At 44.6% G+C, this 14,573-nt stretch overlaps 1 protein-coding gene and 1 long non-coding RNA gene across 5 annotated transcripts in view; one reads left to right on the forward strand and one right to left on the reverse strand.

Moving 5' to 3' along the window:
* Positions 1-907: 907 nt before the first annotated feature.
* The window catches only part of TNS3 (tensin 3), a 78,040-nt gene continuing 64,374 nt past the window's right edge, over positions 908-14,573 (reverse strand). For all 4 annotated transcript variants that reach the window (XM_083407472.1, XM_083407473.1, XM_083407474.1 and 1 more), the window contains 10 exons: positions 13,888-14,516; positions 13,359-13,445; positions 11,341-11,472; positions 8,893-8,988; positions 8,039-8,116; positions 5,125-5,202; positions 4,518-4,686; positions 3,790-3,858; positions 3,633-3,659; positions 908-2,595 (listed from right to left, as the gene is read on the reverse strand). In XM_083407472.1, coding sequence (XP_083263598.1) covers positions 2,451-2,595; positions 3,633-3,659; positions 3,790-3,858; positions 4,518-4,686; positions 5,125-5,202; positions 8,039-8,116; positions 8,893-8,988; positions 11,341-11,472; positions 13,359-13,445; positions 13,888-14,516 — 1,510 coding nt within the window. In that variant the 3' untranslated portion in view covers positions 908-2,450. The remainder of the gene's footprint in view (positions 2,596-3,632; positions 3,660-3,789; positions 3,859-4,517; positions 4,687-5,124; positions 5,203-8,038; positions 8,117-8,892; positions 8,989-11,340; positions 11,473-13,358; positions 13,446-13,887; positions 14,517-14,573) is intronic.
* LOC310661711 lies at positions 8,995-11,197 on the forward strand. The gene is made up of 2 exons (XR_014504091.1): positions 8,995-10,302; positions 10,675-11,197. It is a non-coding gene; the product is annotated as an uncharacterized lncRNA (long non-coding RNA).

Raw genomic sequence — 14,573 nt, forward strand, 5'->3', positions numbered from 1 at the left:
AAGTCTGGGCACCACACCATAATGTCCAGATTGGCTAGCATTCTGCTCTCACCAGGCCTGATCCCCTTGGTTGGACCGACAAATGTTGATAACGTTAAGATCACGGACCATGCCTTCTCTCAAGCTAGGAGAAAAAGTACAAACCACCTCATCATGGTCCTTTAGTCCCATACTGAACACAAACCAAATGGCAAGAGAGTTTCTCTCGAAGACCCTCCAAAACTACTTGAAGGACAATGGTGTAGAGAACCTAACAACCCCCCTCAGGCATGGCCAAACTTGGCCCTCCGGATGTTTTGGGACTAACCCCTGAACACTGGTCCTGTTAACTAGGGATGATGGGAGTTGTAGTCCCAAAACATCTGGAGGGCCAAGTTTGGCCATGCCTGACCCCCCTCCTCTGGAATGCAATGAAAGTGGTTGTCAGAGAAACCTGTATAAAAGAAAAAGCATCCCTTAAAAGCAAACCACTTCAGAAATCAACCAACAAGAACCCTCTCAAAACGCTGCAAACAAACAGGAGCCAAAAAAACTCATAAAACTCATAGAACAAAAAAGAAGGGAGATTGACATATCTGGTTGGGGGGCTAAACCTAGCTCCTTTAGTGACCGTGAGAATGCTACTTATGAGGCTTGATTCACTCAACTACCCTGATTCAAAGGCGTATGTGGCTGCATATTCACACATGGATTCCTGTGGCATGGGAAGTTTCTCTCCATCTTGCTGGGTCTGTGTGTGAAGGAAGTCGCAAGATGGATCTTAAAGAGGCAGTTGTCACATGTGTTGTAAGAGCCAATTATAAACCAACATCAGAAAGTCTTCGTAAGCAATACATGCACAGGATGTGCCATACTGTCAAAACAGAATCAGACCATCTTCAAAATATGGGTAAGTGCAACAAAAATATTTTTTCCTCCTTATGTTTTATTTATTCCAGATTTTAAAAATAAAAATCAGCTTAAAAACCATCCATACAAATTGGATTTCATAACCATCATTTTAAGTAATAGAAAATAATATGAAAATATTTACTGTAAACGTAAAGGCTGCTTTTAAAGTCAGAATACAAAACTACTTCCTACAGCAAGGCTCAAGCGAAGTCTCCGCTACTGAAGGAATACAGGAGACATTAAAAAAAGCATTGCTCCAAGTGGTGCTGCAGTAGAACCCCCATTCGGTTCAGGGCTTGAATGGATCTCCTGCCCAAGTCCTATCATAATGAACGGTGCCTTCAACACTATGCTCAGAATCAGAATACTGTACAACAGAGAGATGCCTGCTTTGCGCCACAAGGGTTGAGAAACCTGTGGCACCTCCAGATATCATTGGACTACGACTCCCATCGTCCTGACCATCGGCCTTCCTGGCTTGGACTGATGAGAGTTGCCATCCTGCAACATGTGGAGGCACACAGGTTCTCCACGCCTGCTATAAATAGTCTGACTACAGCAATATATTATAAATTATACAGAAATGTTCTCGTGTGTGCCTTCCCCCTCCTTTTTATCCTGCAACCATGAAAAGAGTTACATTCCCTACTTAAATTCTTCGTATAAGAAGCAACGTGAAAATAACATGACAAACATGCATTGCATTTTTCTTTTTTAACCAATCCCATTAACCTTCAAATAAATTAAAGGCACCCAAGCTTCCTTACCCTTCTTGCTGCAGTCCAAAAACCCCTCTCTCTCCCTCTGCACCATCCCAAATAAATCTGAACCAATTTCCTCTGAACACAACATTTTCCATTTAAAGTTTGATTGTTATGTGAAAACAAGGGAAGAGAATGGCCATGGCTATCGTCAAATGAAACTACAACAATTATTTACAGGTGGAAATATATGCTGTATCAGCAAATGCATTTCCATAGCTGAATTTGCTGAGATAACACTAATGCAGAGGTGGGCACTTGCAAAGGAGAACCTGAAATTATAACCCAGACTGTAGCTACCACTTCTTCCCTACACACGCACCCAGAGGCTGTTCCCTTTGTGATTTCTTTAAGTGGAGTTCTGCCCCGGATTGTGTGTTTCCTAGCAAGAATTCCAGCTAAAAGCAATGTGGCTCCCACCTCCCATTCTACCTGCATGGCAGGGGGTTGGACTAGATGACTCAAGACCCTTCCAACTCTACAATTCTATGATTCTAGCCCAATGTGGCGAAAAATCAGAAAGCCGCACATGGAAAACACTATTGGCTCCCTTGCTTTAAGTCTTTCTTCCAGAATTTGTTCAGATACGGGCTTTAGGGATCTTGCTGACTTCTAGCTCCCTTCTTTGCTTAACGTTGCACTTGTATCTCAAAACCTGTCAAATGGTCAGGTGATGTTACTGATGGCAATCCTTGTATGTGGAATGTCGTCCTGGGAAACCGCTAGATGCAGGCTGAGTGGCCATCATCTCATAACATCCTTCCTGTGAGTTTGTCTGCAGCACTCAGTTGGAAGCTCTTAGTTCTTCTTCTGGGAACCTATCATGACCTTTGATACGAAGTTTACAATGGCACTGGCAGGCTGCTCTGGATCATTCTCTGCAAATAAGTGGCACACGTTGTCTGCAGCGTCACCTTGTTTCCTTGCAACAAACCCAAACACCCTGTAGAAAGCAAAAGCAAAGGAAAAGCGCATGAAAAGAAAGAAGCATCACACCGCAGAGCAAATAATGGAATTGCTTTGGAGGCCAGAACAAACTAAGAGAAAGTAGTTTGCAAACTTGCCCCCCACTCCCAGCTGTCTTCTGTGACTACAGCGCTCACATGTGTTCACTTCCTCCAACGTCTCTTGTGCCCCAAGGGAACCTCTTACAGGGGTAGATCTGATCCAGGGATCTCCAATAGTTAACAATCACCACAGAAACACCATTCTGCCCTAGAGCATTTTAACACCTCAGGACTTCCCTTTTAGAAATACTTAGAAATTTAACTGAAGTTGCATATTTAGAGCTGGGGAGTCACTCAAAATGCCCAAACTCCCCACCTAGCAAATGCTACCGGGCCAAACCAAAATTTCCCACATGCATCCGAAGCTAGTTTTGCTGGAGGAGGAAGGAGCCAATATTATTAGTACACCTCTGAAAATGTCACTCATTGTTTAACTGCAAGTGCCATCTTCTTCAAAATAGTCACAATCCCTTGACCAGCATCTCTTCGTACTTCACCATCTAAGCCCCATTTTGAACATGTCATTGTTGGCCTTCCAAAACACATGCTTGCCAGACTCTGCTTCACCCAATCCAACAAGACTAGACCATCACTCCTCCTACAACTTTCTTCCTTGGCTACAAATACTAGCAAGCTGCAAATGCCATGATTCCCAATTCCTGCAATGCTTGCTGAATCGGAATGTGGAGGAAAGGGGGATGCTGAGAAGAGCAGCAGACGCCATTTGTACGTCTCTGCTCTTGTCCCACTAAGGGCATCATTTCCAGGACATAAAGATTGTTCTAAAAATTGTAGGAAGTGTGGAAGATGCCATGGGTCACATTTGAGACTCCAAATTGCCACCTGATAAGAGTCCCCAAGCCTTGCTCAATAGTCCCGATTTAGAGGATATCTGAAGAAAATGCAGAGTCCTGGACATGGTATAAGCTGTTTGCAAAGGTGGTCGGATAGTAAGATGCATGCTGTTACTTACTTTGCTGAAAGGCTCTCTTTCATCCATCTTGTTGCATACAGAAGAGGCAGGGGGAGGCGGGTGGGGGAGAGAACAGATTAATATTTCTATTAGTGTTTTTTGTAGTCTCACACAGTATTATGAATGTTGAATTAGGAAAAGCATTTGCCATCCTTACTTTCTGTCCTGTGGATCCAAAGCACAGAAAATAACAGTGTTGACCGGATAATGCCTCCTGAAGAAGAGCCTGAGGGAAAGAGAAAATAGGTTTAAGAAATGTTGTGATAAATTTATGGCTACATAAATTTATGTGCTTACATCTCAGGCACATTCTACCGGGGGTGGTTTCCTGAGGGGATAGGCAATTGCAAGACAATGTTTGTTGTAGGAACAAAATACATTCTGCATTAAACACAATTGGCATTGCATGATTCTTTTATAAAACTTTAACTGACAGTTGTGGAGGTGCCAATCAGAATAAGGATTGTGGTGCATGAGGATGTTAACCCTTTCTTCTCATGCCGTTAATGCTGCTATTTCACGTGTGAGGAAGGCTGCTGTTTGCATCAATGGTAATGCCATTGCAATGCAGCGGCAGCTGCTGGGGGAATGCGATTTCAACTGAAATCACAGCATAAAAGCTTAAGAAAAACCCTCACTACTGAATAGGTCTTAGTTAGGCCCTTTATCATGGCTGTTGTTCCATGTTAAAAAAAAATAACCTAACTAGGCATTAAACACAATGTGTACTTTGGAAGCCTAGCAGAAAAACAGCAGGTAAACATTGAAACTAACTAAAATTATCACGAAGCATTCTAAGAGGCTCATACGCATTAAAAAAAAAAAAAAACTTTTGAAACCTCCAACAACCCCCCAAACCAAGCACATAGCAGTGCCAGCACTCACTTCCTCTGGTTGTCCGTCAGTGTGATGCCCTGTGCAGACACTTTGAAATGGACCACAGTAGAGACAGGAGGCGGTTCTTCAGCCAGGGTTAAACTCAGGGCCTTCTGCACTGCCTGATAACCAGTGAGGGACTCCATTTCAACAGAATTCAGGTACCAAACATTGCATGCTGTTCATGCAATAAAGGAAGAAATACAAGGAAAGAACTATGAAAGTCAGCAGGATCTGTACAGGAAAATCTTACTTTGGTTCTGATGGCAGACAATTTGCAAAGCAGACACAGGAACTTCCTTCACACAACCTTTAGGTAGACATTCAGGCTCGCATGTATACAAGCTCAAAGAATGCCATGCAGCAGCGATTAGCCTGAAAATTCAGACCCAGTGTGCACTAATTAAACTTTTTATTTATTTTTACCCCCCTTAGGAACACAGAGAAGTTTACTATAACATTCACAGGCTACACCAGAAAGATGAAACAATAACTGTTTTTATTTCTAGGTTTCTCTTTAAAAGAGCTTAGAACAGTCTGCAGCCTTTAATCACAACTCACTTGGGGTGGCATGCAAAGCCTTCTAATACTGATGCGCCAAGAACTATTCACTGACCTGCCCCTTGCTTCAGAAGCTCTGCGGCAGAGTTCGCAGCCGTCTGCGGAGAGCTTTCAGGTATCTCCTCCAGGGGGTCTGCAGACAGAAATGGAAACTTGCATCTTCCGTATAAATTGGACTGAGAAGTCAGATTCTCGGTGTTACATGACACCTTATTGGAGCTATTATAAGGAAAAGCATCCCAGTCCAAAGTACACTCACCCCTTCAGCTACGCATGAGAAGGGAGGAGAAAACTCTGGGAACAATTCAAACTCAGTCAAGCACTTTTAAGTCCCAATCATTTCAGTGAGCGCATGGTATTTAAAAGTGCTTGACTGTAAATAAAGCAAAGAGCCACTTTGCAGTCTCTTGTAGTACAAGGTTGAAAATTCAAGCTTGCTTTTTATATATTTGCTTTGGACGGTAAAAATAGTGTTTATTTAACTGTCAATATATGATAAAGGAAGTGAAACTATATTCGACTCGGCCCCGAACACACTGACCAGATGCTTGGAAGCTGTGGCTGGATGGTTTCGTGGGAGCCGATTGAAACTAAATCCTTCGAAGACAGAGGTCCTATGGCTAGGTCGGGATGGCATGGGGATGAGGAACCAACTCCCTTCTCTTGCGGGGGCCCAGTTAGTGCCATTGCCTTCCGTTAAGAGTTTGGGTGTAATCCTTGACGCCTCCCTTTCCATGGAGGCGCAAGTTACAGCAACAGCCAAGGCGACATTTTTCCACCTTCGCCGCATCAAGCAGTTGGTCCCTTACCTTTCCCGCCCCGACCTGGCCACAGTGATCCATGCGACGGTCATCTCCAGGCTTGACTACTGTAATTCGCTCTACGCGGGGCTGCCCTTGAAGCTGTCCCAGAAACTCCAGCGGGTGCAGAATGCTGCAGCGAGGCTCCTCACGGGGTCTCTGCCATGGGAGCATATTCACCCAGTGCTTTTCAAGCTGCACTGGCTCCCAGTGGAGTACAGGGTCAGATTTAAGGTGCTGCTTTTGACCTTTAAAGCCCTTCACGGCCTAGGACCCTCGTACCTACGGAACCGCCTCTCCTGGTATGCCCCACGGAGAGCCTCAAGGTCCATAAATAGCAACACCCTAGAGGTCCTGGGCCTTAAGGAAGTTAGATTAGCCTCAACCAGAGCCAGGGCCTTTTCAACTCTGGCCCCGGCCTGGTGGAACGCTCTGCCTCATGAGACCAGGGCCCTGCAGGATCTGATTTCTTTCCGCAGGGCCTGTAAGACAGAGTTGTTCCGCCTGGCCTTTGGCTTGGAGCCAATTTGATTCCCTCCCTCCCTCTCTTTCTTTTTTCTTTTCCTTCTCCTGCGATGAGGCTACATTTTAATATTTTAATGTTTCAGTATTTTAATGTTGTATTTTTAAATTTTGTTTTTAAGTTGTAATCATTTAACTTGTTTTTATTATTGCTTGTAAGCCGCTCTGAGCCCAGCCTTGGCTGGGGAGGGCGGGGTATAAATAAAAATTATTATTATTATTATTATTATTATTATTATTATTATTAAATACTGTATGCTTTATAAGATCACATGATGAAAGAAACTCAGGTTTTTGAATTACAAATCAGCTGGTGATGGATCAAAATGCAGCAGCGTGTCAAGCCAGACCGTATTGTATATCAGAAGCACATCGCTTCCATGTGCTTCATTATTTTATAAACAATAAAATCATACCAGGTGACATTAGAATTGCCACGTTTCTTTTGCCCGATTGTCACCTTTAACTTGTGAGACAGTTGTCCTAGTAGCACAGTTTGCTTAACTATATTATACCACTGATAACGAAAAGGCTTAAAGATTTCTGATGTCTGGCTATCATTGTATGTGCTGCAGTTAGCAAGCACATTCTGAGTTCCTTACTTCTTAATTGCTCTGTTTCTCCTTTATATAAATTAAAAAGAGCCAAAGAAAGAATTATAGGGACATTTGGGCATGTGATTAAAAACATTTCCTGAAAAATATGTTTCCAAAATGTTTCTATTTTTGAACAGTCCAAGCACCTCTTATGTCTGTGTGTCCCAAGGCTGGTGGCACACTCTGTCCAGCAGAGAAGAGAGCTATTAGGTTTTAGGCAAGATAGCTTCCTAGGGGTATGATAGCAGCCCAAAGAGATTTTTAACAAGCCCCATTCTCTTGGAAGAAATTGACTTACAAAGTATTCCTATTCCAAATTTCCTTTTCTATTTCTATGTCCCAATTAGATTCCCACAATTTGAGATTCTGCTGAGAAGTAAACTGAATATCCAAGAATAAATTTATTATTCAATTAATATACATTTCAGACTAGGGCCATGTCACTTCAACTTCAAACTTATCCTAGAGAACAGATTAGTAAACTGACAGGAACTTGAGCGAAATAAGCAAAGGACTTAAAGCATGACAGTCCTTACTCAGGAAGCCCCCACCCCCCCAGTTTAGCTGGGCATTTAAACCCGATATTCAATGGTTGGGCAGCTCACAGCTCCAACGGCACCTTGCATTCATGCTTCGCTGGACCACAGACCAAGGAATGTGTGGAAGACACTTGCAGCCTTGCCAGTGCAAAGCACTCTAAGGGGAGAGTTTAACACCTCTGGAGGCCAAAGTTCTCTGTTCACAACTAGATCAAGCTCACCCACTTATCCTCTCCTTTGCTCTTTCTCTTACTGTAGTGAAAGGCTACACTCGCTCTTTTGTTCTCATAATTAAAAGTGTGTTTGCTGTGTGATTTGCTGCCCACTTCCTCTCTGAAGGAGCCTCCGTAAATAAACCAGCCTTTCTCTATTCCTCCGGTGCGTCCATAGTAGTTCCTAGTCCTCTCTGAGCTGTGTGTCGAATACGTGAGTGTGCTGGACATGCATACTGGTTCAGACGTTTACACGAGACCTGGATTAGGCACAGCCTGTTCCTTTTTTAATGGGAATACCTTGGTCTGGGATGAGCAGCTTGCAGGGCAGGGCCAGAGGAGTAATTGAATGCTGATACACCAAGGCTGTCAAACTCCCTGTGGTTAAAACAAAGAAAGGCATCGAGTTAACCTCCGGCTTCTGTAACAAGTTTTTGTTCTTACGTCCTGCATCTTAAGCCAGCAGCTATCCTTTCTCAACAGGTTTCTCTCTGTGGCAGCACAGAACTGGATTGCACTGGATAACTTATCTCTTGAAACTTACCTCTATCTGATCTTCTCGCGGGCCTCTCAATTCAGCAAACTAACCCAGGATTCACTTGCTAGATCACTCTTTAAACACTTCCATGCATACAGAGTTCTCATCTACTTGAATTTCCAACATGGAATACCAAGTATGAAAAATATTGACTATCACACGTAGAAGCAGCGGTGGAAGGAGGCCATGAAATGCTAGTGATTTAGCCTGATCTGAAAAGACTTTGTACGAGTCTTTGGTTTAAAGTGGCATCACATATCTGGCCCCCTAAGTTGAATTCTGGTTTGCATTTCTTCTCTGGGAATCTCTACATTACTAGGGAAAGTGAAGGAGGACAAAGTGGAGCAGCTGCAGCACTTATGCAGAGGGAAGAGTGAGGTGCAGAGAGACTGAGAGCTCCATTCCTGGGAGGAGCTGCCTACTTCCCAGAGGTGCTTCCTTCTGCCAAGGGATGGAGGAGAAAAGGAGAAGTCTATTAAAACTTTTAAACTTGTAAAAGGGGAGGCAAGGCCTTAAATGGTATTCAAAAGCAGGAATTTAAAAATTGCCCAAGTTTCATTCATCACCTTCCTAAAGCCCACCACTTATGAACTATAGATAGATAAAATATCCTTACCAAAATATGGCTCATTGAGGCATCCTTTCAACCTCACTCCCTTAGGGGTGCACTCAATCAGGAAATGCCTGACAAGTTCATTAGACAGATCTCCAACTGCGGCATAAAACAACAGAAAACAATGTCATTAGACCAAATGAAGGAATGTGAAGGAATGGCATCACCTACAAGTACAATGGTACCTTGCTTCTCGAATGTAATCCGTTCTGGGAGTCTCTTCGACTCCCAAAACTGTTCAAAAACCAAGGTGCGGCTTCCAACTGGCTGCAATTGTTCGGCTTCTGAAAAACATTCGCAAACCGGAACACTTACTTCCGGGTTTGCAACATTTGGGAGCTGATTTGTTCAACAACTAAGCAGTTTGAGAACCAAGGTACCATTGTACATGCCTTGGAGCCGACTGCTAGTCACAGTACACAGGAAAAGGACTGTGCACATGAGGACCATAGCACACGGATCGTGCTGTTGGTTCATCTGCATTTGCAGTGAAGGGGAAACATATATCAGCAACGGAGAGCAACGCCTGATGGAGAAGCAGACAACATCCAGAGAAGCCACTGATGGCCACACAAATCACTAGTGGCTGCAGTGGCGGTCCTTGAGGTCTCAAATTTCAGCAGTGCCCCGTGTGACACCAAAATTTGCCCCCCCCCCCACATAATAGTTATGGTGCCCTTGTGGCTTGGTACCCAGTGTGACTGAATGGGTCGCGCTCCCCTAAATCCATCTTGGGTGGCTGCTTGGAATACACCAATAGTTTTATTTTATTTATTTATTACTTTATTTACTTTGGGGTGCAATGTATCCAAAAGGCACACAACTGTATTATTTGCAACACTGCAAGAAAAGCTGGAAACACCTCTCAAATGTATCCAGCTGGGGCACTAAAATACCTTTGGCCATCTCTGCTTGGATATGGAGGGGCGGGGGCAGTACAGTTCTCAAATATCTAAGCAGCTAAAACAAACAAGAGGAAACTGATCTAATTTGATCGAACTACTAGACTTCCTAAGAGTAAGCAAGTAGCACTGGAACACCCCAGAATCTCCACTGATGAAACTTGTGAAGGAAAGACACAGAACACACAATTTAATTGGTACATAGCAAGAAAACACAATCCTCAAATTGTGCATGGCAGTTTGCATTCTACTGCTGAAATATAACATGGTGTAAGGAACAGAAAAAACTATCACTTGCCATAAAATGGAACACTTGCAGTTTCATTTCCACTGCTCATTCACAAAATATTACTGCGATGGATTTTAGCTCAATGAAGAATAGTTTATTGAGTATAAAATATTTTTAAAACCAACCATGTCTCTTCTAGGAAGGCATACTGATTTGCAGCACAAGCCGATACATGTCTACTCTGAAGTAAGCCTCACTGAGTTCCATATGGTTTAGGTAAAGGTAAAGGTACCCCTGCCCGTTTGGGCCAGTCTTGACAGACTCTAGGGTTGTGCGCCCATCTCACTCAAGAGGCCAGGGGCCAGCGCTGTCCAGAGACACTTCCGGGTCACGTGGCCAGCGTGACATCGCTGCTCTGGCGAGCCAGAGCCGCACACGGAAACGCTGTTTACCTTCCCGCTAGTAAGCGGTCCCTATTTATCTACTTGCACCCGGGAGTGCTTTTGAACTGCTAGGTTGGCAGGCGCTGGGACCGAACAGCGGGAGCGCACCCCGCCACGGGGATTCGAACCGCCGACCTTTCAATCGGCAAGCCCTAGGCACTGAGGCTTTAACCCACAGCGCCACCCGCACCCCAGGTAAATTTACTCCCAGGTAAATTGTATAGGATTGCAGCCCAACGCTGCATGCCACTTTCCTTTTCCCTCAGCAAGACTGGCATGCTATGTGGCAAAGCACAAGGATTTGAGAGGGCTCCTTATTGCTCCGCTACCTTTGCCAAGGGCTTTCTGAGCTACTGTTTCAAACCTGCTCTGGGTTCTCTCCTCCCTATTTCCTCCAAGAATTGCATTACTGCCTCCAGATAAAGATAGAATTCCTATACAATGGAATCCGACTCTTTCCAGGGTCCCTAACAATTAAGGAGGCTCAGAGAGTGAGGCAATACTTCAGCCAGGCTTGTAAACAGCTTCTGAGCTCCAGGCAATCAGGTAAAGAAGCCCAATGCAAGTTGGTAAGTTTTAGTATTTTAAGCCACAAATAACTGATCTAGCGTGTGTGTATCTGTGGCGGTGGTGCAGTTGGGAGGCTAGTTTCATTTTTCTTTTTAGTTGTGTGGACTTATTTTCGAAGTTGCACTAAATGATGGAGAACTTGCCAATTCCCAGCATCTGGGAAATGCCAAACAGAAACTGGAGAACAGCGATGGGGCAATCTCAAAAATGTACCTCTTACGTTAGAATGTAAAGGACAAAGGATTTTTCTTCAACTCTGGAGGTATAGATCCCTTTCCCCAAACTGGAGAGAGAAAACATATCACACCTTTCTTGTTCAGCTGCAACACTGAAGGAGGAGGTATAGCCACTTTCATGGCAAGGCCATAGGCTCCCCTGAAAGAGTGGCTGTCGCGGACGATGAAGGATCCGGGCTCCTTGTCCTTCAGGACAGCAATGGCTGCATGAGGGAAGAAAAAGAAAGAGAAAAGAGTGAGGGAGCGAGTTGCTTTTAGGCAAGTAACAAACAAACAAACAAACAAACGTAGCTGGTAATCCGACAAGAAAGTGCTATAAAACTCCTCTCCTAAAACAAGGCAAACCAAGTTTAAAAGGAGTACCTCATTTTTGTTTACCTGGGTCTATCTATGGAAGCCTTACTCACACCCCTTAGCGTGTCACACCATGGATGGTCTCAGTTCCTTATTCTCTGAAGTCAGTCTAGTCTCCCGAAAGCCACATAAGCAGAGCTCCTTGTGAAAAGGGGGACCCCCTCACATTGGGGGATGCACAGCCATTGGCTAACCTGGAAATGGCACGCAGGTATTTAATTTTCCCACAATACCCCAGAGTGATGCTGCATCAAAGATATTATGGGAAATTTTATTGAGCACCCACAGACTGCCAGGTGAAGAGGTCAACAGTACCAGAAATCAGCACACACTTCTCAGTCACTTCTGAGTTCCAGAAGAACCTACTCACTTGTCAGGCAGAAGTATTACCGTATTTTTCGCCCCATAGGGCGCACCGGCCCATAAGGCGCACCTAGTTTTTTGGGGGGGAAATAAAGGGAAAAAAAATTATTTCCCCCCAGGCGCAGGGCTGGGGTGGGGGAAGCCCGAGCTTCCCCCGACCCCAGCTCCCCGAACAGGCTGCTATCCGCAAGCCGTGGGAGAGCTGCGTGAAGTCGCGCAGCTCTCCCACGGCTTGCTGATAGTTTCCTGAAGCCTGGAGAGCGAGAGGGGTCAGTGCGCACCGACCCCTCTCGCTCTTCATGCTTCAGCGAAAGCCTGCATTCGCCCCATAGGACGCACACACATTTCCCCTTCATTTTTGGAGGGGAAATGGTGCGTCCTATAGGGCGAAAAATATGGTAGGTCTGTAGGGATACTGATGATAAACTGTGGTTACCTGGAACCACAATTTGCAAAGCTACTTGCAAGCACCATTGCAAACTCTGATTTGAAGCCAAGCATGGTTAGCCCTCAAAGGGTGAGGAGGAAGAAGAAAAAAGCCTACGGGGTGCTTTTACGATATCTTAACCATGGCTGGAATAGTAAAACCTTCGCTCTGTACCTGGCTAAAGCAGCAGAATAATGAGAGAAGCAATAGAAAACTGTTTGGTCCAAAAGCCAGTTATTCAGCCTTTACAACCTTCCCTGTAACAATATTTGATCTCTAGGAACCAGCAATACTTCGCTTTCCTAGAACCATCTGCATCCCGCCCCCAAAGGAGAAACCACCTTTTGTCTGTTAATTGTACAGTACTTAATGTTCAGCTTTTGGGTTTCTGAATCCAAAGCAAACAAGCAGGTGTGTTCTCTGATAATCTTTTCTTGCTACACCTGCAGCAACCTGGCAGTTTCAGAAAACCTATATTAAAACAGATTTATTGTTTGCCAGCAGGCAGTGTAAATTGGACAAAGTTCATTGAGGATCTGTAGAAGTGTAAGAGGACACAACTTTGCCCCCCCTCCATGCGTGTTTTAAACAGATAACTTTCCCCTAACACTTGCTTTTTGACTTTTCTATGTGACCAAAGATATAGGTGGTACTGTGAATAGTCATATGTGATCTAAGACGAAGGGGGCGGAGGAAGAGAGAGATTGCTCCTGAAGAGCACTCACATGCTCCCTGCATTCTTAAAATATACCTCTTCCAGCCTACTGATAGCCCCACTAGAAGCCGGGTGGTTTTTCTCTTTGGGAGTGAAAACTGAAAAGGAAGCCTGTGCAAATCACCTGCAGCTCCAAGTTAGAATGAATCAAAAGTATTTGCAAGTAAATACAAAGCGCTATTAAGCTGCCTCCTTGTGGAAGGTGTTTAACTTGGCATGACTTGACAAACCTTGCTCTCTTGAAATCTCCGGTTTGTACCAGAACTTGGAGGTGTCTTGGACAAACTTCACAGTCACCTGCTTCTCAGCTGGATTTTCTATGGGGTAAAAAGAGAAGTCAGCCCAAGAGAAGTGAAAAGCAGCAGCAGCAGCAGCGCACTATGGCTGTCCCAGCATAACGCAGCATCTGAGGAGCCGGCTGTCGTCTGCTGTCATCTAAACATGCAGCAGAACGAAAATGCCCAAGCGGCAGAATGTGCTGCGCCACTTCAGAGCACGGGAGGCAAAGTCCTGAGCCAGAACCTCTGATCCTCTGGCTTTCTATCTGCAGGCAAATTTCTTTTTCACATGAAGGGAGCGTTCCAAACCTAGTCTGGAGTAGCGCAATTCACGACACCACCTCATTTGCGAATCCTGTGGGTGCCACCACTACCCAGAGCTGGAGACCCATGTTTGGAAAACCCTTACCCGGCCCAAGGCTCATTTTCAGATTAACACAGTTATTCTTCTGGAATTCATTCTGATGAGCACAGAGCATACCTGGCAATGGTGAAGTGTTTAAAACTTTAGAGAAATCTGGGAGAACATTTGGAAAAGGAATGCTGATGGTGCTTCCACTGTGTGGGCTGGAGAAGCCACTCGAAGACGGTGAGACGGAGCTGAAAGAACGTTCTCCCTCCGATGTCCTCTTCTTCTCTGGAAGAGGGGGCTGAGGGTGCGTGCTTATTCCATGATTTTGTTGATTTGCACCGCTTTGGCTGTTGTGTCCAAAAGTTGTTGCAAGAAAACGGTGTGGCAAAATGTCACTGTCCCCTGGAGATTTCTGAGTTTGGGGAGACACATTATTGGCATTTGATGCAAAAGCAGGTTGTATCTCCACCAGTGGCTGGCAGCTGTTGGCACTGATCCCTCCATAAGTGAGGAATGTTTGGGTGCTGGTATTTGCCCCAGGTTCCTGCTGCTGCCCCAAGGACAAATTTTCCTGGCTGTTAAATGACCCAGCTTGAAGTCCCTTGATCTGGAAGTGAGACAAGTGTGAGCAATCTTGAACAGGAACCGAAAACTCTGGAGATGTGAGATAATTTCCTATAAACTTGTCGCTTATTCCAGAAAACTGGGATGTTGAGGAGGATTGAGAACTGTTTTGCTGCCAAACTTGTTCAGTTGGGCTGTTTGAAAAAGTGAAAACAACAATCAAACCATTTCAAAAATGTACTTTAAAACAT

Source organism: Podarcis tiliguerta (genome assembly GCF_965153285.1).
Source record: "Podarcis tiliguerta genome assembly, chromosome: 13".
In the NCBI taxonomy this organism is placed as follows: domain Eukaryota; kingdom Metazoa; phylum Chordata; class Lepidosauria; order Squamata; family Lacertidae; genus Podarcis; species Podarcis tiliguerta.